The 24,983-nt window shown below is 35.3% G+C and overlaps 1 protein-coding gene and 1 non-coding gene across 3 annotated transcripts in view; both read left to right on the top strand.

The window, feature by feature from the left end:
- Positions 1-8,644: 8,644 nt before the first annotated feature.
- Positions 8,645-24,983, top strand: part of USP53 (ubiquitin specific peptidase 53) — a 50,040-nt gene continuing 33,701 nt past the window's right edge. For both annotated transcript variants that reach the window (XM_007087611.3, XM_007087610.3), the window contains exons 1-3: positions 8,645-9,072; positions 20,134-20,226; positions 23,715-23,849. In XM_007087611.3, the coding sequence (XP_007087673.1) occupies positions 8,929-9,072; positions 20,134-20,226; positions 23,715-23,849 (372 nt within the window). In that variant the 5' untranslated portion in view covers positions 8,645-8,928. The remainder of the gene's footprint in view (positions 9,073-20,133; positions 20,227-23,714; positions 23,850-24,983) is intronic.
- Positions 15,816-15,880, top strand: LOC122238261. Its single transcript, XR_006217206.1, has one exon. It is a non-coding gene; the product is annotated as a U7 small nuclear RNA (small nuclear RNA).

Below are 24,983 nucleotides of genomic sequence, written 5' to 3'. Positions count from 1 at the left end.
ATAGTAGAAGCAGAGGGGGTGAGAATTGGTCACATTCTGACAGAGGTAGGTGAGAAAGCAGAGTCAAAGATCATAGCAAGATACTTGTTCTCAGCAACTGGAAAGACAAAGTTACCATCAAATGAGATGAGGGGGAAGATATAGGCAAAGCAAGAGTTCCGTTTTGGCCTTTGTCAAGGCAAAGAAATGTTAGGTTATGCCTGCTTTGGCATAATTGGCTTCTGAAGTCGTATCTTAAAACAGATTGCTATAAGCCATTGTCTTTAATGTTCATACTCTATATTCTGGATACACATGAACTCATGTCTTTCTCTGGTTAGTTATCAGTGGGAACTAGTGAGTAGGTAAAAGCCATGAGAGATAAAGCATAGTTCTTTTTTAGATGAAAAGAAATAGTGCAAAAAAGTACAGAACATTGGGAATTACTTAAAATTTGCTGTTTTTGTTTGTGGTGGTACAGTATTTTCTTATGACTTTAATCTCATTTTCTGTCTTTGTTTTATAAATGTTCTAGTACACTCTTCTCCAATACCTCCATTTGTGGGGTGACAGTGGTTTTGTGTGTCAAAGGATATCTGTTCTTCAGTTGTATCTTCCTTACTCTAATCCTTCAATTTACAGAAGTCAAGATACCTCTATAATGAATTAGGCTTTTAATTGCTTCACCTTGCTATACCTCTTCACCTTGCTATCGAGTAATTGAAAATGAAACCTTGAATACTTTTACTAGTTAGGTGAACAGTTGTAGTGTACCAATAAAAAGTCTTCAGCGTGTCTTTGAGTTGCTGTATTGCTTATTAGTGAAAAGATGTTAAAATGAAATTTTACTGTATAGTTTGATGGTTAGGCCAGGATACTATTAAAAATATATTTCAGTAGCTTTATTAGCAGTGATTTTATGTAGGATTATGGGTATTCTATATTTTCCCTATGCAGTACTTCTATGTTATTTTAAAAATCTATGTAATATTTTATAATCAAAACAAATCCCAATAAACGTAAAAGAACAAAGGAATTTCATAGCTTTATTAGCGCTTTTATTAGTTTTCTAGGACCGCTGTAGCAAAGCAGAACAAAATGAATGACATAAAACAATAGAAATTTATTCTCTCACAGCTCCAGAGTCTGGAAGTCCAAAATCAAGGTTGGCAGAGTTGTTTTCTTTCAAGGGCTCTGAGCAGAAGCCTTCCTTTCCCCTTTTTGCTTCTGGTGGTGGCTGTCAATCCTTGGTGTTCCCTTACCTGTAGTTGTATCGCACCATTCTCTGCCTGTCATTAAACAGTATTCTCTCTGTGTGTTTCTGTCTCTTTTAATGATAACTGCTAGCCTTATTGGATAAGGGCCCACACTAATGACCTCATCTTAACCTCATTACATCTGCAAAAGCCCTATTTCCAAGTGTTCACAGGCACTGGAGGTTAGGACTCTAATATGCCATTTGGTGAATACAATTCAATTTGTTTTCTAGCTTAATATTCACTTTTAAATCAATTGAAGAAAAGGGAACACGTCCAAACTCCTTTTTATGAGGCCAGCTTTACCCTGATAACAAAGATAAATAAGGACACTACAAGGAAAGAAAATATAGGCCAATATCCCTGGCAAGTATAGATGGAAAAATTCTCAGCAAAATGTTAGGAAATCAAATTCAGTAGCATATTGTAAGGATCATGTACTATGATCAAGTGGGATTTATTCCTGACGTGCAAGGATGGTTCAATATTTGAAAATCAATAAATGTCATATACCACATTAAAGAAAGGAAAAATTACATGCAGAAAAGCATTTAACGAAATTTAATACCCTTCCAGTATAAAATTTCTCAACAAAGTGGGTATAGAGGGAATGTGCCTCAATATAATAAAAGCCATTTATGACAACTACACAGCTGACATCATTTTTAATTATGAAAAGGCAAAAGCTTTTCCTCTAAGATCAGAAACAAAACAGGGTGCCCATTCTCACCACACCTATTCAACATAGCACTGGAAGTCCTAGCCAGAGCAGTTAGTCAAGAAAAAGAAATAAATGGCATCCAAATAGGAAAAGAAGAAGTGAAACTATTAAGGCTCCAGCAGGAACTGTTAGAACTAATGCTCGAATTCGGTACAGTTACAGGATACAAAATCAATGTAGAGAGATCAGTTGTATTTTTATTCAGTCAATTTTATCTGAGCCTAAAATTGCAATATCAAATTTCTTTTCATTTGTTGTTTTCTGGTATGTCGTATTTATTTAAATTTTTTTTGTGTGTATACACGTACATAACTTATAATGTGTGAATGTAATTAAGATACATACTATAGGTTTTTTTCGTACAGGCTTTTTTTTTTTCACTTTTATTTTCAAGTTTGGCTGTCCATCCCCATTTTAATAAAACATATACACACTCTTCCTTGTTAAGAAGTTCATGTAAAGCATATATATTTTTTCACATATGTTTTACAAAAATGGGATTATATTACATTTCTGCATTTTGCCTTTGTCACTCAAAAACACCCTCTTATATAATTATGTTCCTGTTTATGGATATTCATTTTGATTCTTTCCTTATTTATTGCACCTACATAGTATAGCTCAAAAAGGTAATACTTTTGGGGGGGCATAGAATCTCAGTATTAGAGCTTTTAGATTGAAGGGTGTTTGTTTTGGGGTGCCTGGGTGGCTCAGTTGGCTGAGGGTCCAACTCTTGATTTTGGCTCAGGTCACGTTCCCAGGGTTGTAAGATCAAGCCTCGTGTCAGGTTCTGTGCTGAGTATGGAGCCTGCTTAAGATTCTCTCTCCCTTTCCCTCTGTCCTTTTCCCCTTCTCTCTCTCTCTCTCTCTCTCTCTCTCTCTCAAATGAAAAATAAATAAATAAATAAATAAATAAATGTTTTTAAATTTAACGGTTGTTGCCAGGTTGATGTAATATTTCTGCAAGGGTAGTACAGTATAATCACATGTTTTATTAGTCAACAAGAAGAGAAAGCACTTCTTTCCATTTATCCCAACCAACAGTGTCTCTTTTAACTTTGCAAGCCTGGTAGAAACAAAGTACTTTCATAATGCCTCTGTGTTGAGGTCTCCAAGATCCCTCTCATTCCCAGGTTTGGTGATTTTGTAAAACTCCGAGTACTCAGCATATAGTATTTCTTGGTATGCTTTATTAATTATGGCAAAAAGAAATAAAGCAAAATCAGCAAATGGGGAGCGATCATGGGGTGATGTCTGATGGAAATCAGGCACAAGTTTCTCACAATTTTATTCCAGCAGAGTTACAAAAAACACACGAATTCCTCCAGCACCAAATTGTGGTGACAAGTAGTGTTGTCTGTCAGAAAGCTGTTTAGAGACTCAGTGCGTAGGGTTTTATTGGAGTAGTCACATAGTTATCCTCTGCTTCATAGGTTATCAAAATTCCATACTTCCAGAAGGAAAACAGGTGTTCAGGATAAAACACAGTTCAGGCACAGTAACCAGCACTCACTAGTTATTGTGGTGGGAATCCTCTCAAAAATTTAAATTCCAAAAGCCTAAAACCTTGCAAACAGGCCTTTCTGAGATGGCAATCTCTGGTCTTGCTATGTTGTCTTTTTTCTTTTTTCTTACGTAGTTTTATTGAAATAAATTCACATATCATACAATTTACTCATTGAAAGTACAATTCAGTAGTTTTTAGGCAGACCTATCACCACAATTTTAGAACATTTTCATCATCTCGAGAAGAATCCTTGTATCCTTTAGCTGTTACTCTTCCCTTCTCATCTCTATAACCCCCATTTCTAGAGTCAAAGCAATCACTGACTGTCTCTAGATTTCTCTGTTCTGGACATTTTGTATCAATGGAAACATAACGTGTGGTCCTGCATGACTGACTTCTTTCACTTAGCAAAGTGTTTTCGGTGTTCATCCATATGGTAGTATGAAAAGTACTTCATTTCTTTTTTTTTTTTTTAATTTTTTTTTTTAACATTTATTTATTTTTGGGACTGAGAGAGAGATAGAGCATGAACAGGGGAGGGTCAGAGAGAGAGGGAGACACAGAATCTGAAACAGGCTCCAGGCTCTGAGCTGTCAGCACAGAGCCCGACGTGGGGCTCGAACTCACTGACCGCGAGATCATGACCTGAGCCGAAGTCAGGCGCTTAACCCACTGAGCTACCCAGGCGCCCCAACTTCATTTCTTTTTATAGCTGAATAATATTCCACTGTTAGAGTATGTATACACATGTAACATGCTCATACCATATGTTGTTTATCCCTTCCGTTAGTTGATGAACATTTGGGTTTCCACCTTTTGGCTGTTGCAAACATTGCTTTGTTAGCTCTTTTCTGCATAACCTCCCGAATATTTATTGAAAGCATAAATATAGAATCACATTTGCATTCCTGGAATAAACCCTCCTTGACTATTCTTTTCAATAGTGTATATTATTCTTTGACACATTGATGCATTATGTTTGCTAGTGCTTTATTTATGAGTTTTATATCCAAGTCACATTAGTCTGAAATTTATCGTGTTTTGATATTCAGGTTATGTTAGCTTCATGAAATGATTTGGGATACTTTGTATATTATTTTTCCTGTGCCCTGCAATAATATACCATTAGAATTAACGGTTCTTTAACTTTTAGATAAAATTGAACTTTGAATCCATGTGATCCAGATGGCATTTGCAGTGGGAGAACTTTTGTTTCCACATTGTTCTAGGTTTCGAAAATATTTTCTACTTTTTCTTGGCTTGATTTTGTTAATTTGTATTTTTTGGGGAAATTACCCTTTCCTTTAGATTTTGGAAGTTATTGCCATAAAACTTAAGTGATATTCGTTTATAGTTCTTTTGGTTGCTTCTGTGTCTGTGGTCATTTCTCATTTATCAATTTCCTTGGTGTTTATATATGTTTCTTTTTTTCCTTAATCAAGCTTGTGAAAATTTTGTCTGTTATATTAGTTTTTACAAAAGTTTATTTTTTGATTCATGTTTTCTTTCTTTTTAAAATGTTTATTTTGAGAGAGAGAGAGCAAGCGAGCAAGCTTGCGTGTTGGGGGGGGGGGGCAGAGAGAGAGAGGGAGACAGAATCCCAAGCAGGCTGTACACTCAGCACAGAGCCTGACACAGGGCTCAATCCCACCACCCTGGGATCGTGACCTGAGCCAAAATAAAGAGTCAGAGGCTTAACTGAGCCACCCAGGTGTCTCCATTTCTATTGTTTGCCAATAAATGGGCTTGAAAATCTCTTTTTTCTCTCTCTTTTCAGTTTAAGCCTTCATAACTTTCATCCTACTTCCTTCCCCACATCATGTGTGGATTTTTTTGAGTTATGTATTCTCTGTCTGTGAGTTTTTTGGCTTTTAATTGTGGAAAAATCATAGTCATTTTTAAAAGTGTTCACTCAATTTAGTTTTTCTGGGAATTCTTTTAGATAGTATTGATAGTTTTAGATTTCACTCATGCCTTTTAGCTTTTTTGAAATGTTTATATTTTCCACTTCTTTACTCCTTTTTTAGTACTTGCAGGAAAATTTCCTGATCTGAGCTTATTGCTTCCTAATATGGTTTTCACTTCTATCCATTTTGCTAGTTAAGTCATTCTTTTGCAAAATTGCAGTATTTTAAAAAGCTGCCATATTCAGTTGGTGGATATTTATTGTTTATTTTAAATTTGTATTTCCTTCGGTCTGTTTATTCTGTTTCCTATGTTGTAAAATGTTCAGTTTGCTCCTACTCCTCAAGTGTCTGGTTGTCTTTTTCCTGGAGTACAACCAAATTACAAACTAATAATGTTTACATGAGACGGGTGAACTCTCATTTGTGTTTATTCAAATGATTTCAGTGAGTAGAGGTAGGATGTGAGTAGAGGGGCTTGATCTGGAGTGATGCAGCCTGAGACTGTTACCCAGCCTAGCGGCATGATTTTTTCCAGATCCTACTAATCTCTGTTCTATTTGTGAAGTAGGCATGAGAGAAGAACACACAGGGCCCTTGCAGGTCCCCGTACTTGTTACCAGTTCCCAAACTGGTAACCAAACTGGTTGTGCTCTAGTGCTTTCCTGTTGTTATAATGTTATAATCTCCCTTACACTCCAGATGGCACTAGCGGGGTAGCTGAACTTTCCTGTTTCATTGCATTGTGTGGGGTGGGAATTCTCTGCCGAGAGCAATGTGAAGAAAGGAAAAGGTCCTAACTCGAAAGCTCTTTTCCAGTCTGTAGCACTTGTCCCTCTCTATTTCTTGGCTGCTGTTTCCTTCCCACTTTAGAAGCCAGTTACTTTGGTGTCCTTAAGGTTTCTTCCTGTTTCTCATTTGGCTACCTATTCCTTTTGTATAATCTCCAGACTTGGGCTGGGGTTAGGGAGCAGAGGGCATATACTAGTTTGACATCTTGCACAAGAGTGGAAGCCACAGTATTTTAAAATTATCTGTTTGTGTGTTTGCCCTTCACCAAAGTAAGCTCATTAAAGGGAGGGGTTGTTTTATATACTTCAGCACAGTTCATGATGCAAACCTGGTGCCTAGTAAATGATGAAAGAGTATCATTTTAATAGGATTCTTTCATTAAAAATACAAATTTACTACCAATGTAGAGCTCCTTTAATGTTGTAATATTATGCATTTATTAAAAACTTAATTTATATTAAATATTTGGGGATCATTTAGATCACTTTAGGGAAGGTTGCAATCCACAGAGTTAAAAAGGAAACAACTAACATAGTATAGTGTTTTAGAATTCTTGAAACATTTAATCTATGTTAATTGGGGCTATTATTGTTATCTCCATTTTATAGATGAAGAAGCTGTAAATCAGAGAGGATAAGGATTTATCTAAGACCGAACAGCTAATAAGTGATGAGCTAATATGTTGGGCTGGAAGTAAGCCCTGGCTTTAATTCTTTAGATAAGATGCTTCTTTATTCCTCAATGCTTTCCTTAGTGGGCATTTGACCATTGGTATTGAACTGATCTATCTCATTCTTTCGTAGGTTTTTGTGCTTTGAAAAAGAGTTTAGAGCCAAAGTCCTCACAGAGGTTTTTCAGTGCCCCACATGATCTGTTCCCATCCCTCCTTTTCATCTTGTCTGTTCTTTGTTCACATTTCTTCTGCCACATTGAATAGCTTACCATTTTCCCAACATGGTAAGCATGCTATTCAAATTCACTCTGTTCGGGATGTCTTTTTCCCAGGTGGTATCTTCACCACCTTCAAACATTTGTGCAAAGGTAACAATTCGCAACTAAACTTTCCATGACTATCCTGTTTAAAAGTGCAAACTGTCTCACCTTATATGCATTTTCCACCCTCTTTCCTTGCATTGTTTTTCTGTTAGCACTCAGCACATAGCTCTTCTAGTACAAGTTACAAGTTGTTACTCATTGTATTATTGTCTGCCTTTCCTCATTATTAGTCCAGTGCCTGGCGGAATACCTGGCTCAGTAAATGTTTGTTGAGTGAATGAATATAGGAAGGAAGTTTAATTGATTAAACAAAACTTATTAATAATACTTGTTTTATTTTTAAAATTTTATTTATTTAACTAATCTCTACACTCAATTTGGGGCTTGAACTCATGACGCTGGGACCAAGAATTGCACGCTTTTTTGACTGAGCCAGCCAGGCACCTCAGTGATAATTGCTTTTAATTAAACTTAAAGTCCTTTTAGTCAAGAACATGCATTTGTGAATAATGTAGAAATTTACTTTAGTTCACCAAGATTTGTTTATCAATTTAAGGTTTCTTCTGAGTTATTTTATTTATTTTTTATTTAAATTTTTTTTTTCTTAATACTTATTTTTGAGAGACAGCATGAGTGGGAGAGGGGCAGGGAGAGAGGGAGACACAGAATCCAAAGCAGGCCCCAGGCTCCGAGTTGACAGCACAGAGCCAACGCAGGGCTCAACCCCACGAACCGCGAGATCATGACCCGAGCCAAAGTCGGAAGCTTAACCGACTGAGCCACCCAGGCGCCCCTCTTCTGAGTTATTTAATGCATATCAATTTGTGTAAAATCTCCTGGGTTTCTTGGGAAAATGATATGATTCTGTGTAAGAAAGATAACATAGAATGTCTGTATAAGTATTTGTTTTAATAAACAAGGCAATTTAGTGTTGACAACAAAGTTAGTACTTTTGAAAATACTACCTGAGATCTAATTTAATTCTAGTTTTCTGTAAAATATTTGCCTTATGAAACCACTCACCATTGAAATGTTCAAGTAGGTTGTGATTGATGTCACATGGATATTTTTTAAAAGTTTTTAATGAAGAATAATGTTTTCATTTTTATATTTTAGAACATTATTAGTTATAATCCTCCTTGGGTATATATTCGGTATTTGTGTTCAAATAGTAAGGTAGCAATTTTCTTGATTAGCCTTTACTTTTATTTAAACATTTATTTTCTTTCTTGTAGATTTGCTTTGAAGTCACGTTGATAACAAATATGGAGTCACCTTTGATAACTTCACCTGGAAAAGAGAATCTTCTTATTAAAAAAACATAAGGAAAACAGATGACCAAAGGAATCGTGCCAAATGCGAACTCAACATCTTTTTGTATCATCTGGTTTTTAAATCATCAAGACAAATGGCTTGTACTTCAAAGAAAATTATTTGTTCATTGACATTGTTTTTAGCAGTTTAAAAAAAAAAATCTTTTTTTTACCGTAACTATACAACTCTCTTATAAAATTAAACACATATAAAAATTTTAAGGTCATGTTTAAAATAGCTTTCTTTTTTAGAACTTCAGTGTTTGTGTGCCCTATTTTTGCTTGACAAAGTCATCAAAAATTTACAGCAACAGGAAAGATATGGACTTGGAAACTTATGTTATTATAATTGACTGCATTGAATTTAGGTGGACAATTCAAGACATCATCCCTTTTATCATCAGAAATATCATGTAATATATATTATTCTTAGCTTTAATGTAAACAGAGTTTCTTGAAAATGGCATGGGTGAAATTCTTACGGAAACCTGGTGGCAATCTTGGAAAAGCTTATCAACCTGGAAGTATGCTGTCCCTAGCCCCTACCAAAGGCTTGTTAAATGAACCAGGACAAAACAGCTGCTTTCTTAATAGTGCTGTACAGGTGAGACCATAATTTCTTGTTTAATTTTCAAAAGTGCTTTTCAAGAAGTCCTTTGTTTAATGTTTCTTATACTGTAAATTAAGAGTAAAGTTATTATTGACTGGAAACCCTTTTTAATATTACTTTTAATTGTATCAAAAATATTTTGGCTTGGCATTTTGTTTTTTTATTATAAACAGAAGTGAATATTATTTGTTTAATATAAATGGGAATGTTTTTGCAACAGAATAATGCATATCTATGCTATAAAAACATCTTTTGACTTAAAATGTTTATTTAGTAAGTTAAAAATATGTTTCTGAAATACATAAAATAGTTTTTTTGAATCAACTAATCTCTTCCCCCCCTCCCCCTTTTCTTTTAAAAGGAATCTAGTGAAATCCCCATAGATAGCCTGGGTTGAGATGAGAATGCACAGTTAATTCTCAGGATTCAAACTCCCTTCGCCTTCCACTGCAGCCTTAAATCGTCTCTGTGGTATCATAATTTAGATACCACTATTTTAGTGGAATTGAAAATTAATCCATTTTGCTTCAGTCCTTGTTGAAATTCTTTTAATTAGCAAATATGTACTAACCTTGCTTTTCTATCAGCATTCTGATATACATTGGGACCCTTAAATGGCAGTCACTGTTCTTCCCTGGCCTAAAGATCCCACTGGCATTAAGTGCTATGAGAAGTGCAGGAAAATATTTATTGAATGGCACTGGATATAGGGAAATACTGTATACCAAAAAAACGTGGAATGAAATGCTTTTAATTAAATCAGCTGTGAGAAAGGGCTTCTATCAAATATTTTTCTGTTAACCCTTTTCTAGGTCTTTTTTTTTTTTTTTTTTAAACATATATGTATATATATTTCTCTCTATTTCTGTCCTTTTCTCTGGCTTCCAAAATGCAGTATGTAGTTGTGTAAAGCATACTTACATGGTACAGAAAATGGATAAATATTCCAGTGGCAATATATTTTTTTAAATGAACATTCCATTGCTCTTTACCATGAAGGTTATTTATACTCCTCTACATAGTTATTGCCGTTTCTGTTGCTCATCACTCCTTTGTGTAGATCCTGGTATCACTTATTCTCCTTGAAGGAAGTCTTTTAACGTTTCTTGTAGGTCAGATCTGTTGTTAATGAGTTCTTTCAGCTTTTGTGTGTCTGGAAAAAAATGTTTCAATTTTGTTTTTGAAAGATATTTTTACTCATTAAAGAAGTCTATCTAAGTTGGCAGTTTTTCTCTTTCAGAACTTTAAAGATTTTGGCCCTTTATCTTCTGGCTTGCATTATTTCTAATGAAAAACTGTCATCCTCTGTACCTCTGTATGTAATGTGTCCTTGTTCTCTGGCTCCTTATAAAATTTTCTTTTTTTCACTAGCTTAAAGCAATTTGATATTGATGTGCCTCAACATAGTTGTCTTCATGTTTCTTGTGTTTGGGCTTATTGAGCATCTTAGATCTGTGGGTTTATGATTTTAATCAAACTTGGAAAGTTTTTGACCATTATTTCTGACTGTGTCAGAACAGAGCTCAACGCGGAGCTTGAACTCATGAACCATGAAGTCATGACCTGAGCCGAAGTTGGATGCTTAACTGACTGAGCTACCAGGCTCCCCAACCATTATTTCTTCAAACTTTTTTGTCTGTCTCTTCCTTTGGAGGATTCCAGTTATATATAAAAGTGGTTGCCTCAGGTTGTCCCACAGCCCACTGATGCTCTTTTCATTTTCACTCTCAATCTTTTTTTCTTTCTCTTGATTTCATTTTGTATGGTTTCTATTACTATGTTTTCAACTTCATTAATCCTTTCCTTTGCAGTGTCTAATCTATTAATCCCATCCAGCGTATTTTGATTTCAGACATTGTAATTTTACCTCTAGAAGTTTGATCTGGGTCTTTTAAAAATCTTTTTGAAGTCTATACTTAACATGTTCAGTCTTTTCTATAGCATCTTGAACATTTGAAATATAGTTATTGTTTTAATGTACTTGTCTACTAATTCTGTCATTCTGCAAATTATGGGTTTCAACTGATTTTTATCCTCATTTGGGAATATGTTTTCTTGTTTATTTTAATGTCTAGTAATTTTTTATTGGATGTAAGACATTTTGAGTTTTATCTTGTTGGGTGATGGATATTTTTATATTCCTAGAAATATTCTTGAACTTCGTTCTGGTATACTTTATTTGGAAACAGTTTGATCATTTTACTTTTTTTTTTTTTTTTTTTTTTTTTAATTTTTTTTTTTCAACGTTTTTTATTTATTTTTGGGACAGAGAGAGACAGAGCATGAACGGGGGAGGGGCAGAGAGAGAGGGAGACACAGAATCGGAAACAGGCTCCAGGCTCCGAGCCATCAGCCCAGAGCCTGACGCGGGGCTCGAACTCACGGACCGCGAGATCGTGACCTGGCTGAAGTCGGACGCTTAACTGACTGCGCCACCCAGGCGCCCGATCATTTTACTTTTAAGCTTTGTCAGGCAGTCCCAGAGTTGTGTTTAATCTAGGATTAATTTATCTACTACTGGACAAGACCCTTCTTTCTTTAACCAATTATCTGTGAATTATGAAGCACTCAACTTCGGCTGTTGGGAGCAGGCACTGTCCTGGGTGGGTTTGAGTTCTGGGGACTATCCCCTCTAATCTTTTGGAATACTTCTTTCCCCAGCCATAGGTGGTTTCCTCACAGTATTGCCTGAATACTCAAAGGGGACCCTCTGTAGAGCTCTGGTATTTGTTCTGTGCAGCTCTCTCCTCTGCAGTTCTCTGCCCTGCCAATTCTAGCTGCTTTGGTGTCCCTGAACTTCCACCTCTATCTCTTCAATTCAGGAGATCTGTTGTCCCGGATGTTAAAATGTGTGCCATGTAAACTAATTTTCAAAGCCAATCCTTACTAACAAAACAATTATTCAAATAGATTTTGTTAGAAAAAGCCTGACTTCATTTTTAAGAATTCAGAATGTAAATATTGTTATGCAGTTTGATGAATACTTTTAAAAACCACTGAGAAATAAATTGTGGAGTATGTCTTGTAAGAAATTACTAAAAGTAGACATTATTAAAATGTACTGTTTTCAGTAGTGACGCACTAATTTACATTCCCACCAGCAGTGCATGACGGTTATCTTTTCTCCACATCCTTACCAAAACTTGTTATTCTTTTGTCTTTTTTGATAATAGCCAATCTGATACTTGTGAAATGATATCTTATTGTTTTGATTTGCATTTCCATGTTGAACATCTTTTCATGTGTCTGTTGGCCATCTGTATGTCTTCTTTGGAAAAATATCTATTCAAGTCCTCTGCCCAATTTTTAATTGGGTTGTTGTTGATGTTGATATTAAGTTTTATGAGTTCCTTATATACTTTGGATAACAATCCCCTATCGTATGTATGATTTGAAAATCTCTTTTCCCATTAATTAGGTTGCCTTTTTGTTTTTGTTCTTTTTGTTTCTTTTTGTGTTTGTTTCTGAGCAAGAGAGAGAGAGAGAGAGAGACAGAACACGAGTGGGGGAGGGGCACAGAGAGAGGGAGACACAGAATCCTAAGTAGACCCCAGGCTCTGAGCTGTCAGCACAGAGACCTATGTGGGGCTTGAACTCACAGACTGTGAGATCCTGACCTGAGCCGAAGTTGGACGCCCAACTGACTGAGCCACCCAGGTGCCCCTGCCTTTTTGTTTTGTTTTTTAAATATTTTTTATTTTTACGTAATCTCTACACCCAGTGTGGGGCTCAAACTTACAACCCTGAGATCAAGAGTCACATGATCTGCCAACTGAGCCAGTCAGGTGTCCTCCTTTTTTGGTTTGTTGATGGTTTCCTTTGCTCTGCAAAAGCTTTTAGTTTAATGCAATCCCATTTGTTTATTTTAGCTTTTTTACCCTTGCCTAAAGAGATTGGTCCAAAAAAAACATATTACTGATATCAGATAGAGCTTAGTGCGTATCTTTTCTTCTAGGAATTTTATGGTTTCAGGTTTCACATTCAAGTCTCTAATCCATTTTGAAGTTATTTTTGTATGTTGTGTAAATGTGGTTCAGTTTCATTCTTTCACATGTAGCTGTTCAGTTTTCCCAACACTATTGAATAGACTGTTTTTTCTCCATTGTATGTTCTTCTTTTGTCATATATTAATTGACCGTATAAGCATGGGTTTATTTCTGGGCTCTTTGTTCCATTGACTTATGTGTCTCTGTATTCCTGTGTTTACCACACCATTTTGATTACTATAGCTTTGTAGTATAGTTTGAGATCAGGAGGCATAATGCCTCCAGCTGTGTTCTTCTTTCTCAAGATTGCTTTGGCTACTCAGGGTCTTTTGTGGTTCCATGTTCTATTTCTGTGAAGAATGTCATTGCTATTTTGATGAGCATTGCATTGAATCTGTAGATTGCTTTGGGTAGTATGGGCATTTTAAGAATATTAATTCTTCTAATCCATGAGCATGGAATATCTTTCCATTTGTGTCATCTTTGATTTCTTTCAACAAATGTCTTGCGGCTTTCAGAGTACAGTCATACCTTGCTCTATTGTGCTTCACTTTATTACACCTTGCAGGTACTGCCTTTTTTTTTTTTTTTTTTTTTACCAACTGAAGGTTTGTGCAACCCTACATCAAACACGTCTGTGGACACCATTTTTCCGATAGCATTTGCTCACTTTGTGTGGCTTAGTCACATTTTTTAAAATCTTGGAGTATTTCAGACTTCTTCATTATTATATTTGTGATGGTGATCTGTAATTACTAGCCTTGATATTACTATTGTAATTGTTTTGGGGCACCACAAACTGCACCCATATGGGATAGCAAACTTAATTGGTTAATGTTGTATGTGTTTTAACTGCTTCACTGACTGGCTGTTCCCTCATGTCTCTCCCTCTCTTTGGGCTTCCCTATTCCCTGAGACATAACAACATTGAACTTAGGCCAATTAATAAACCTACGGTGCCCTCTAAGTGTTCAAGTGAAAGGCAGCCTCATGTATCTCACTTTAAAGCAAAAGCTAGAAATGATTAAGTTTAGTGAGGAAGGCATTGCAAAAGTCGAGAGAGGCTGAAAGTGAGGCCTCTTGTGCCAAACAGCAAAGTTGTGAATACAAAGGAAAAGTTCTCAAAGGAAATTAAAAGTCCTACTCCAGTGAAAATACAAATGATAAGAAAGTGAAAAAACCTTCTTGCTGAAATGGAAAAAGTTTCAGAAGTCTGGATAGAAGATCAAATCAGCCACAACATCCCCCTAAGTCAAAACCTAATCCAGAGGTAAGCCCTAACTATCTTCAATTCTATGAAGGCTGAGAGAGGTGAGGAATCTGCAGAAGAGATGTTTGAAGCTAGTGGAGGTTGGTTCATGAGGTTTATGGAAAGAAGCCTTTTCTATAACAGAAAGTGCAAAATGAAGCAGCAAGTGCTGATGTAGAAGCTGCAGCAAGTTACCCAGAAGATCTAGCTAAGATAACTCATGAAGGTGGCTACGCTAAGCAACAGACTATCAGTGTAGACAAAACATCCTTCTATAGAAAGAAGATGCCACCTAGAACTTTCGTAGCTAGAAGAGAGAAGTCAAAGCCCAGCTTCAAAGCTTCAAAGGACAGGATATCTTGTTATGGGCTAATGTAGGTGGTGACTTTAAATTGAAGCCAGTACTTATTTACCATTTTAGAAATTCTAGGGCCCTTAAAAATTATGTTAAATCTACTCTGCCCATTCCCTCTAAATGGAACAACAAAGATGACAGCACATTGTTTACAACATGGTTTATCAAATCATCCTGCTAATGAGACTTACTATTCAGAAAAAAAGAATCCTTTCAAAATATTACTGTTCATTGACAATGCACTTGGTTACCCAAGAGCTCTGATGGAGATGTACAGTGAGATTAGTGTTGTTTTCATGCCTGTTAACACAACATCCATTCTGCAAGGAGTAATTTTCACTTTCAAGTCTTGCTATTTAAGAAATACATTTCAGAGGCACCTGGGTGGCTCAATCATTTGAGCATCTGACTTTTGATTTTGGCTCAGGTCATGATCTCAGGGTGGTGAGATTGAGTCCTGCATCAGGCTCGTGCTGGGGATGGAGCTTGCTGAAGATTCTTTCTCTCCCTCTCTCTGTCCCTCCCCCTGCTTGGGCACTCCATCAAAAAAACAAACAAAAAAACATTTCATAAGGCTACAGCTTTCATAAGGCTATAGGCATAGGCATTGATTCCTCTGATGGATCTGGGCAAGGTAAATTAAAAATATTCTTGAAGACTAATGAATCTAGATGTTACTAAAAACATTCATGATTCATGGAAAGAGGTCAAAATATCAACATTAATAGGTTGGAAGAAGTACATGGATGACTTTGAGGGGTTTACAACTTTAGTAGAGGAGGTAACTGCAGATGTGGAAAAAGTAAGAGAACTAGAATTAGAAGTGGAGCTTGAAGATGTGAATTGCTGCAATCTCATAAAACTTCAGTGGATGAGAACATCTTACAGATGAGCAAAGAAAGTGGTTTCTTAAGATGGAATCTACTCTTGGAAGATGCTGTGAAGATTGTTGAAATGTCAACAAAGGATTTGGAATATTACATAAGCTTAGTTGATAAAGCAGCAGCAGAGTTTGAGAAGATGGAGTCCAATTTTGAAAGTTCTACTGTGGGTAAAATTCTGTCAAGCAGTATTGCATGCTACATAAAAATAGTTGGCGAAAGGAAGGCAATGTGGCAAGGTTTATGGTCTTATTTTAAGAAATTGTGAGTGTTACAGCTCTTTTAGAATTTGTCTAGCAGGGTTTCCAGTCCTTACTGGAAGACAACCCCACCCTACCACTGCCAAAAAAAAAAAAAAAAAAAAAAAAAAAGAATTGTACAACCACCCCAGCTTTATACAGCCACTACCCTGATCAGTGAGCAGCCATCAACATTGAGGCAGGACCCTCCACCAATAGAATAATTACAACTTTCTGAAAGCTCAGATGATGGTTATCATTTTTGGCAATAAAATATTTTTAAATTAAGGTATGTACATCGTTTTTTAGTCCTAATGCTATTGCACATGTAATAGATGACAGTATAGGGTAAACATAGCTTTTGTATACACTGGGAAAATAAAAAGTTTATTTGACTGGTTTATTGCGGTATTAGCTTTATTGTGGTGGTCTAGAACTGAACCTGCAATATCTCAGAGGTATGCCTGTACAGGTCTTTCAACTCCTTTGTTAAATTTATTCCTAGGTATTTTATTTTTGTTGATGCAATTTAAATGGTATTGTTTTCTTAATTTCTCTTTCTGATAGCTCATTATTAGTGTATAGAAACAACTAATTTCCACATGTTAATTTTGTATTCTGTGACTTTACTAAATTCATTCTAAGTTTTTTGGTGGAGTCTTTAGGGTTTTCTATGTATATTATCACATCATTTGCAAATAGTGACAGTTTCACTTCCTTTCAACTTAGATGCCTTTTATTTCTTTTCTTATCTAATTGTAGTGGCTAGGACTTCTTGAATAACAATGACCAGAGTGGGTATTTTTGTCTTGTCCCTGATCTTAAAGGAAAAGCTGTCAGTTTTTCACTGTTGAGTATGTTATTCTATGTCATATATGGTCATTGTTATGTTGAGGTATGTTTCTTTTATTTTTAACTTTGTTGAGAGTTTTTATCATAAATGATGTTGAATTTTTGTCAGATGCTGTTTCTGTATATATTAAGATCATAAGATTTTTGTTTTGTTAATGTAGCATAATGTTGATTAATTTACAGATATTGAACCACCCTTGGATCCCTGGAATAAATCTCACTTGATAATGGTGTATGATCCTTTTCGTGTACTGTTGAATTTGGTTTGCTAGTATTTTGTTGAGGATTTTTGCATCTGTATTCATCAGAACTATAGGCCTGTTATTTTCTTTCTTTGTGTGCTGTATCTTTGTCTGGTTTTGATATGAGGGTAATGTTGGCTCTGTAGAATGAGTTTGGAAGTGTTTCTTCTTTGATTTTTGACAAAGATAATTACCAACTCTTTAAATGATTAGTAGAATTCACCTGTTAAACTAATTCTGGGGTTTGAGGTTTATTGGTTTTTTTTTTTTTCTTTTCAAAGAACCAGCTTTTAGTTTCACTGGTCTTTTCTAAAAAAAATTTTTTTTAGTCTGTCTTTTATTTATTTCTACTCTGATCTTTATCATATTTCCTTCTACTAAGTTTGGGTTTCGTTCTTCTTTTTCTAGAGTCTTTACATGTAAAGTTTATTTATTTGGACTTTCGTTTCTTTAGGTAGGCCTGTATTGCTGTGAATGTCTTTAGAACTGCTTTTGCTGCATACCCTAGATTTGGGAACATTGTGTTTCCATTTTCATTTGTCTTAGGGGTTCCGCCCACTCCACATTTCTAAGCAGTCCCCCCCCCCCTTTTTTTTTTAACTTTTTAAAAAATGTTATTTATTTTTGAGAGAGACAGAGCACAAATGGGGCAGGGGCAGAGAGAGAGGGAGACACAGAATCTGAAGCAGGCTCCAGGCTCTGAGCTGTCAGCAGAGGGCCCGACGCGGGGCTCGAACTCACAAACCACAAGATCATGACCTGAGCTGAAATCAAGAATGGGCCACTTAAACTGAGCCACCCAGGTGCCCCATTCCCCTTGGTTTTTTATTCAAGTGTGATTAACTTGCATATTAGTTTCAGGGGTACAATATAAGAATTCAACAATTCAGTACATTTTTCAGTGCTCAAGATAAATATACTCTTAATCCCCTTTATCTATTTCACCCATCCCTGGCCCATTGACCTGGTAGCAACCATCAGTTTGTTCTCTGTATTTAAGAGTCTATTTTTTATTTTGGCTCTTTTTTTCCTTGTTTGTTTTGTTTCTTAAACTCCATATATGAGTGGAATCATATGGTATTTGTTGTTCTCTCCCTGACTTATTTCACTTAGCATTATTGCCCTCTAAGACCATCCATGTTGTTGCAGATGGCAAGATATCACTTAAATTTTTTTCTTTGATTTCTCCCTGGATCCATTGGTTGCTTGTAGTCAACATTTTAAAATGAAGTAGGATAAGGATTAACTACAATTAGAATAATTTTTGCTATTTTGTTAAAATAAGAGTTAAACTATTACACTGAATAATGTATAGAGAAGTCACACAAAGTATTTTTTCTATAGTTTAGATCTAGTGTAATTTAAACATTTTGCTAATCCGGAAAACATTCCAGTTACATTTTTTTTTTTTAATTTTTTTTTAACGTTTTATTTATTTTTGAGACAGGGAGAGACAGAGCATGAACAGGGGAGGGTCAGAGAGAGGGAGACACAGAATCTGAAACAGGCTCCAGGCTCTGAGTTGTCAGCACAGAGCCCGACGCGGGGCTCGAACTCACGGACCGTGAGATCATGACCTGAGCCGAAGTCGGCCGCTTAACCGACTGAGCCACCCAGGCGCCCCCATTCCAGTTACATTTAAAAGAATCACATCACTAGCCTTATAAGCAGATTATGGAAGGTATTCTCTTTTGGCTGAATATTTTAGAATTTTATCTGATGATGTAACTACAATTAAGTAGTTATGACATAGGGTATGGTTTTAAATTCTCTGAAAACAAAGTTATAATCTTTAATAGCTCACATTTATTGTGTTCTTACTGTGTGTTGGTACTTAACCTGAACACTGTATGTTCTCTCTTATCTAATTCCTCCAACAATCCTAAGAGGTAAATACTGCTTTTATCTTCATTTAACTGATGAGAAAATTGAGTTTCAGAAAATATTTTATTCAAGTCAGCCCAAGAGCTGGTAAGCAGTAAATCCAAAATTAATACCCAGGTAGCCTGCCTTCAGATGTTATATTATTAAGCAAAGTGCTGTGACACATCCCGAGGTTGTACTGTCATGGTCTTCATCTTGGTGGATGAATGAATGAATTCCAACACCATGTATTTTATGGTATGATTTGATACGTATGATATGCAAGAAAATTATTAAACATTTTCATGTGCTTTGTAAAACACCTAATTATTTATTATAGATAAATGGATTCTATTAGTTTTCTTTAAGAAAAAGCAACTGTCAAAGGGAAATTCTGAAATGACCTTTAGTTATTGAGTAATTGAAAATATAGGAACTCATTAAAATCATTTGTTTTTATTAATCTTTGTTTCTAGTTGGGAGAAATAAGTGCTCGTTAATGGGTTTTCTAAGTTCTATTATTTGAGAAAATGAAAGTTAAAGGGAAACTTGGAGATCTTATCTGTTTCTTGTAATAGTAATTATAGCAACAAATAGCAGCTGGCATTTGTGCCAGTTATGTACTGGGCAGTCCTCTAAATACTTTATGTATTATTACATATTATTTAATCCTTACAAGAACAGCAATGAAGCAGGCAAAATTATCCTCACTGTACATTTTTCAGATTTTTTTAGAATGATTTTAAGTACTGGATTGATTTATTGAAACAGTTACAGTGGTTTTTATTTGTCCTTGTCTTTTAGTAACAACTAACAAATGCATAATTGCAGCAAATATATTCATATTACTCCTTAATTGATGCTTTTTACTGTGCTGTCTCCGTTACCACACAGCTGGCCCTTTTTTCATTCAGTATGCAGTGACCAGAGGCCTCCTCATTTTTTTTCTTGCTGTTACATACTGACCCTTATTTGATACACCCTACCTTTCAACTCCAATTTTTTTCCTTGCTAAAGTTCAGTTTGTTCCAAGTATTATAATCACTTCCTTTTTAATGTCACTGCCAAGTTCTCCATTCAGTGTCGCTTGTTTCCTGTTCATATAAAATCCTTAACTGAGGAATTAGTTTTTTCTTATTCTGTGTCTGTCAGTTTTTGCATGTGAATCAACAGGAATGTCTTCTAAACCCATCTTATATATATTCACTACATGTATGTAGCAGTTTAATAGTTGCTGTTAGTTTTAGGGGTTGTATATGTCTGTGCACAAGAGATTAAGTTATTAGCCTTCTACAATTAAAAAAATATTGAAATCTGTCTTTTATCTTAGTAAGAAAAATTTTATTATATTTCTTTCTTCACTGTTTTTTTTTCTTACAATTTTTTAGGTTTTATGGCAATTGGATATATTCCGAAGAAGCTTACGGGTTCTAACTGGACATGTTTGTCAGGGAGATGCCTGTATATTTTGTGCATTGAAGGTAACCTTTTAAAATTTAATTGTATTTGATAGCTTGTTTGGTTTAGTTGACAGATTTGGTTAGTTTATTTGAAATTAAAGTTCATTGTCAAGATGACTTAGAGCTTTGAAGGTGAATTCTTAAAATATGATTTATTCAGCTTTATGGTCCCCCCTTTTATGGAAGAACAGTGAAAATTAATATTCTAAATAGTATAAAATATTAGGAATGTTATATTTTTCACTATTTTGAAACAATTCTTTATTCATTTTATAAAACGTTTGAGCTACTGAATTTTGTGCACCTCTAGTTACTGAGGATACAGCAATGAACAATCTGATAAAGCGTCAGACCTCATGGAGCTTATATATTCTTGTAGGACAGGGGAAAATAAGTAAGCAAAATATAAAGTATGTTAGGTGGTAATAATTAAAAAAGGAGGGGAAGTAAATCAGGGAAAGGGAATAGAGAGTGTTAAGTAGCCAGGAAAGCCTCACTGAGAAAGTTTAAACTATAACCTGGAAGAGGTGACGGAATGGAATATTCCAGGGAAGTAGGGAAACAGTAACTGGAAAGGTCCTAAGGTGAGTATGTGTGACACATTCAAGGTAATCTGGGTGGTGGAAGCTTTCTGAGCAAGGGGGAGAATGATAGGAGGGGAGCTCAGAAGTAAGGTGAATTTTCGTGGCTTTAAAACATATCTTCAGATTCTTCTGCACTCTTCCTATCAAAAGGTGGAGTCTAATTCTTTGAATATGGGCTGGCCTTAAGGATTCATCCCCATCAAATAGAATGTAGCAGAAATGATGCTGCAGACATTTGAGATTAGATTAGAAAAGCTGGTAAAGTTTCTATCTGGCTCTGTCTGTTGGGGTGTCATTCTTGGGAGTGAGCCCCCATGCTGCGAGAAGGCCAAGCTGGCCACAGCTATATCAGAAGTCCCAAGCTGATTGGTAGTGCCAACAGCCACCATCAACTGCTCTATGTAATGAGCAACCTTCGGATGATTCTGGGTTCCAGCATTCAAACTGTCCTAGATAACTCCCAGTGGAGCAGAATCGAGCTGTTCTCACCCAAATTGATGATTTGTGATCAAAACAAATGTTATTTGTAGTATCTACATTTTGTGGTGGTTTGCTACGGAGCAATAAATAACTGGAACAGGAGTCCATATTGTGTACGTCCTTCTAGACCTTTGTGAGAACCTTGGCTTTCCTCTTGAGCGATTTAGGAAGTCTCAGGATTGTTTTGAGTGGAAGAGTGATATAATCTGTTTTAATTAGATGTAATATTTCAACTGGATCTGTTTGGCTACTTGGATGAAAATAGATAGAAGAGAGACAAAGACAGAAACAGGGAATCATGTATATAGTAGCATTTCATTTATGTCGTTGAGATTTTTACCTAAAAATTACTAAGATTATTATTAAGATTTTATTAACGTGTTTCAGAGATAAACATTTCATTCTTTTACATTCTTGAATATTTTTACACACACATACATACAAGAAAATAAAAAGTGATTTTCATGCTTTATTTTGATTTATATTCCTGAATATAAATCACCAAAGAAGGCAATTTTACACTCTCTTTTTTAGAACATGGCAAAATAGGGTTATTGTTAGGGGATGAAGAATTACCTTAGATCAAATTATAATACCGCATTTTATTTACGCCACAGTAAATTTTGGATATTTTGTCCAGTTGTAAAAACTAGTATAGTTAAAATGTCTAGACTAAATCTTTCATAGCCTTACATAATCACTTACCTGCCTCCAAAACTTACTCCCTGTCTCACATACTGCACTTTAGCCAAACTGGCTACCTCCTTCCAATTTCTCAGAGCTGGCTTCCATCTGAGTGTTTTCATTGTTACTCCTTTTGTCTAGAATGCTTTTCTTCTAGATGTTTTTGTAGCTTACACTCTTCTTTTTAAATCTTTTTTTAAATGTTTTTATTTATTTTTGAGAGAGAGCATGAATGGGGGAGGGACAGAGAGAGGGACAGAGGATCCGGAGCAGGCTCCGCGCTGACATCATGAACCGTGAGATCACGACCCGAGCCGAAGTCGGATGCTCAACTGACTGAGCCACCCAGACGCCCCCTGTCTTATTTCTTTTATGCCAGTCCTCAAATGAGGACATCAGTGAGGCCCTCCCTGACCACCCTAGGTAATAATTAACCTCCCTTTTCTCAGCATCCCTATTTCCATTATAATACTTTATTTTTCTCTCTTCTATTTTATGTCTTTATTTTTCTCTATTGTGTCTATCATATTCCAACATATAACTAGTTACTTGCCTTCCCCTTACTACAACCAGAATGTGTACTCCACGAAGGCAGTGTTTTTGTCTGTTTTCTAGTGAAGATGCCTCACATACACTAGGCAGTCAAAAAACAGATGACAAATAAATGACACTCTTGTGTAGGATTAATATCTTAAATATTACCTTGAAAAGTTTATTACTTACATAAGAAATGATATCTAAAATATTTTTTGCTTTTTCATATTTGTAATTATACCTAAAAATTATAATTCTAGATATCTAATATCATTTGGCATCTTTATTTTTCAATTTCTTATTTATTTATAAATTAGATTTTTCTTACAGTAGTGGAACAGGTTTTTGAAATATCTTCCTAGCCTATCAGATGTTGATCTGGAAAAAAAAAATTGATTTTGAGGTGACATACCCCTTGAGCTAATTATTTAAGAACTTAATATGACCAATTCTTACTTGGTGGGGTTGTCACTGAAAACCTTTTTCCTCCCACTTTCTCTCACCTAAAGTGATTGTCATAAAATTGGAACTTATTAAATAGTTTTTCTTCCTTAAATTCAATAAGGAAAATGGAAAACCAGATTAATACCTAAATCATGTTTTTGTGAGTGTTTCCACCGTTTTTTAGGCTTAGGTTGCTCCAAGTGAGGAAAACTGATAATTTGAAAATTAAAACATTTTTCAAAAAATTAAAAGTCATCATCTTTTGTCTGACTTCATACAAATTGTACAGTGTCAGTTTTTAAAGATAATTTTAATTGGTGGGAAGTTGTCATCCCATTGAACTTACCTAATTTTTGTTTCTTTTTAAACCAGCATTTGTCATTTTCTGAGGTTTATTTATTTTTGATTAACATAATTTTAATTCCTATAGCATACTTTTAGATTTATAGCAACTTAGAACTTTTCCTTAAACAACTTGGATCAGAATTAGCTGGGAACAGTTTAAAAATTGCCCTGACTTCTGACTTCAGCATACTCAATCAGAATCTCTGAGGATGGGAACTGAGAACTCATTTAATTCTGTGCACACTGACACTTAATTTAGAGACTGGGGCAACCATTTCTATACATTGTTGATAGAAATAAATTTTGTATGGAATTTTAGAGCAAAAGACTATGTCCATTTCTAGGTATAGTGTGAGTTTCACTCTGTTATAGTGAAATTACTGAAGTGTTTCTTTAGTTTTTGGCTTTAAGCTTACTGATGTACTTGTTGATCCCCAGACAATATTTGCACAGTTTCAACATAGTCGAGAAAAAGCACTTCCTTCGGATAATATAAGACACGCTCTAGCAGAAAGCTTCAAAGATGAGCAGCGATTTCAGCTGGGCCTTATGGATGATGCTGCAGAGTGCTTTGTAAGTATTTTTGATAATCCCTAAATCAGGATACTAGCTTGTTTTCCTTAAGTGATGTGAATTTTGAGAGGAATGAAACATAAATTTATAACAATAGAAAGGAATCCATACTGCTTAGTGCATCCTTGTCTTACCCGCCCTTCAAAACTCTGTGTGTTTCATGACTTTTGGTTTTGATTTGACATTTATATGTTATTATCATTTTTTTAATGAGTATCTTTACTATTTTCTCAGACAGGTGGAAAGCTCTTTGACTAATGCACTGCTTAACACACTTTCCATGTTGATTAAAGTGTGTCCGAAACAGCATACACAGTCCTAAAATATACTTTTCATAATTCTCATGTTCATAATAGATCCATTATTTAAAATATAAATATATTTTGTACAATACCAAATTTTATAGTTTATTTTCACTTAAGTGAAATGTCCTAGTACATGGTTTGATAATTCATAGAATATCTAGAAATTTAGGCTTAAATAATTGAATGGTTTTAAATTTCCTGGGGCAGAGGAGGCAGATGTTTAGCTAATTAAAAGAATCCATTGGAGGTGTCTGGATGGCTCAGTCGGTTTAACATCCGACTTCAGCTCAGGTCATGATCTCGCGATTTGTGGGTTCGAGCCCCAAGTCAGACTCTGTGCTGACAGCTCAGAGCCAGGAGCCTGCTTCAGATTCTTTGTCTCCCTTTCTCTCTGCCCCTCCCCTGCTCGTGCTTTGTCTCCCTCTGTCTCTCAATATTAACATTAGATAAAAATAAAGAATCTATTTGATAGGCTTTTGCTAAAAAGGATTGTTAAAGAAATAAATATTCCTTATTAATCTGTATTATAAATTTGAAATTTAATATGAAATTTGTTTGCAGAGCAGATTTCTTGCATTAGGATGTTAGTGTAGGTATTGCAAGCCTTTGTCATTGCTATTTGAATGTGAGTTATACAGACTATTAAAATATCCCAAGTAGGATTTTTAAAAGATCAACTGTTTTTTTCAATGTGAGAATGCTGCAAATATGGGAAACTTATGTTTTCTATTAAATTCTACATGTCAGCCACCATGAATTGATTTTTTAAAGGGTATTAAAGATATTTATTAAATTAATGTTTCTTTTATTTAATTTTTTTAAAAAAGCT

This window comes from Panthera tigris, chromosome B1, assembly GCF_018350195.1.
Source record: "Panthera tigris isolate Pti1 chromosome B1, P.tigris_Pti1_mat1.1, whole genome shotgun sequence".
Classification (NCBI taxonomy): domain Eukaryota; kingdom Metazoa; phylum Chordata; class Mammalia; order Carnivora; family Felidae; genus Panthera; species Panthera tigris.
This window is presented reverse-complemented; position numbering and strand designations above follow the sequence as displayed.